The sequence below is a fragment of the Charadrius vociferus genome, unplaced genomic scaffold, assembly GCF_000708025.1.
Source record: "Charadrius vociferus isolate BGI_N301 unplaced genomic scaffold, ASM70802v2 scaffold173, whole genome shotgun sequence".
In the NCBI taxonomy this organism is placed as follows: domain Eukaryota; kingdom Metazoa; phylum Chordata; class Aves; order Charadriiformes; family Charadriidae; genus Charadrius; species Charadrius vociferus.
Genome location: NW_009648369.1, coordinates 5,458,135 through 5,459,565, shown reverse-complemented (window position 1 = coordinate 5,459,565; position 1,431 = coordinate 5,458,135). Strand labels below are relative to the sequence as shown.

At 48.8% G+C, this 1,431-nt stretch overlaps 1 protein-coding gene across 1 annotated transcript; it reads left to right on the top strand.

Annotated features, from left to right (window-relative positions):
- Positions 1 to 228: 228 nt before the first annotated feature.
- MSGN1 (mesogenin 1) lies at positions 229 to 762 on the top strand. Its single transcript, XM_009885324.1, has one exon. It carries the CDS (start codon positions 229 to 231, stop codon positions 760 to 762), a length of 534 nt encoding a protein of 177 aa, XP_009883626.1.
- Positions 763 to 1,431: the final 669 nt, after the last annotated feature.

The following is a 1,431-nucleotide window of genomic DNA, read 5'->3' as shown; positions in this document are numbered from 1 at the left end:
TAAAGGCTTTTTAGCTGAAGGTTGATAATTATCACTGAGAAGAAACTAGCACATCAGGAGTTCATTTTCCATCTTAGCACTTGTGGCGCTCCTTTGAACTCCTCTTGCCAAACCCACGTTCCCACTCTGTCACTTTCCCCCCTCCATCATAAAAAGGTCTCGGCAGCCGGCGGCTCCAGCCTTTGCTGGCGGGCAGAGGGCATTGCTTCTCCCCAGCGCTCCTCCAGCATGGACAAATTGCACGAGACGTTGATAAACATGGAAGACTCTTTGAGTTCGGAGCACTCTGTCTGCTTATCGTCCTGGGACTGGAAAAACACTGCGGGGACTTTTGAGCTGCACCCTGTCTCGTCTCCGCACAGCTTATCCCCGACGCCCTCCTTCGAATCCTACTCCTCGTCCCCTTGCCCGGCAGCGGCAGAGACCCCCTACGGCAGCGGCGGTGGCAGCAGCCTGGTGGGCTACAGCCTGGTGGGCTACAGCCTGGTGGACTTCCCCCCTGCCTACCTGCCCAGCCCCGGGCAGGCTCGGCTGCCCAAGGGCACCAAGGTGCGGATGTCCGCCCAGCGCAGGAGGAAGGCCAGCGAGAGGGAGAAGCTGCGGATGAGGACCCTGGCCGACGCGCTCCACACGCTGCGCAACTACCTGCCCCCCATCTACAGCCAGAGGGGACAGCCCCTCACCAAAATACAAACCCTGAAGTACACCATCAAGTACATCAGCGAACTGACGGAGCTCCTCAACAGCGTCAAGAGGGCATAGACCCCACCTGGAGCACCCGCCTCGGCATGCTCAGGGTCTCTACAAACAAAAAAAACAGCAAAATTTCTTCTTTGCCAGAGTACGGTGGCATGGGGCGCGAGAGGAGGACGGAGTGAGGGAGGGAGAGCAAGGGCTGCCGTTGTACATAGGACACGATGCTGGAAGGTGATGTAGGATTGCCTAAAAACTTGAGCTGCAGGTCGCTGAGACAGAAGTCTTGCTTTCTGCTTTTTTTTTTTTTTTTTTTTTTTAAAGAATAAGCTTCTGAAAAATATTAAACCTAGTCTGATACAAAAGTTAAAAAAAAAAAAAAAAGCAAGCCAACTGGTCTTTCTAGGATTTACGTATCACTGTTCTGGATGATCTTCTGTTTAATAAGGACAATAGTAAATCCATAGGTTTTAAACTGTATTTTAAAAAAGTGAATGACAACAACACTATAGGAGTACTAAGTGTATTGATTTGTAGGCACTTTAAATATCAGGATGAGGAAGAATATGTACAGTTAGTTCAGGTCGTGTCTATTTATCCACGTTTCCACTGTACCTAAAACTCAGGAAACTAAGTAATAGTGAGAACATCTTTTCTCCTAAACAAATAAATATCAGTGTCATAGTCTGTATCTTGTATTATATGTCTGATTGCTAGATAAGTAAAATCTAACAATGA

Bases quoted from the DNA above. Each gene is read 5' to 3' on its own strand.
- MSGN1 (XM_009885324.1), top strand. From the start codon at position 229: ATGGACAAATTGCACGAGACGTTGATAAACATGGAAGACTCTTTGAGT.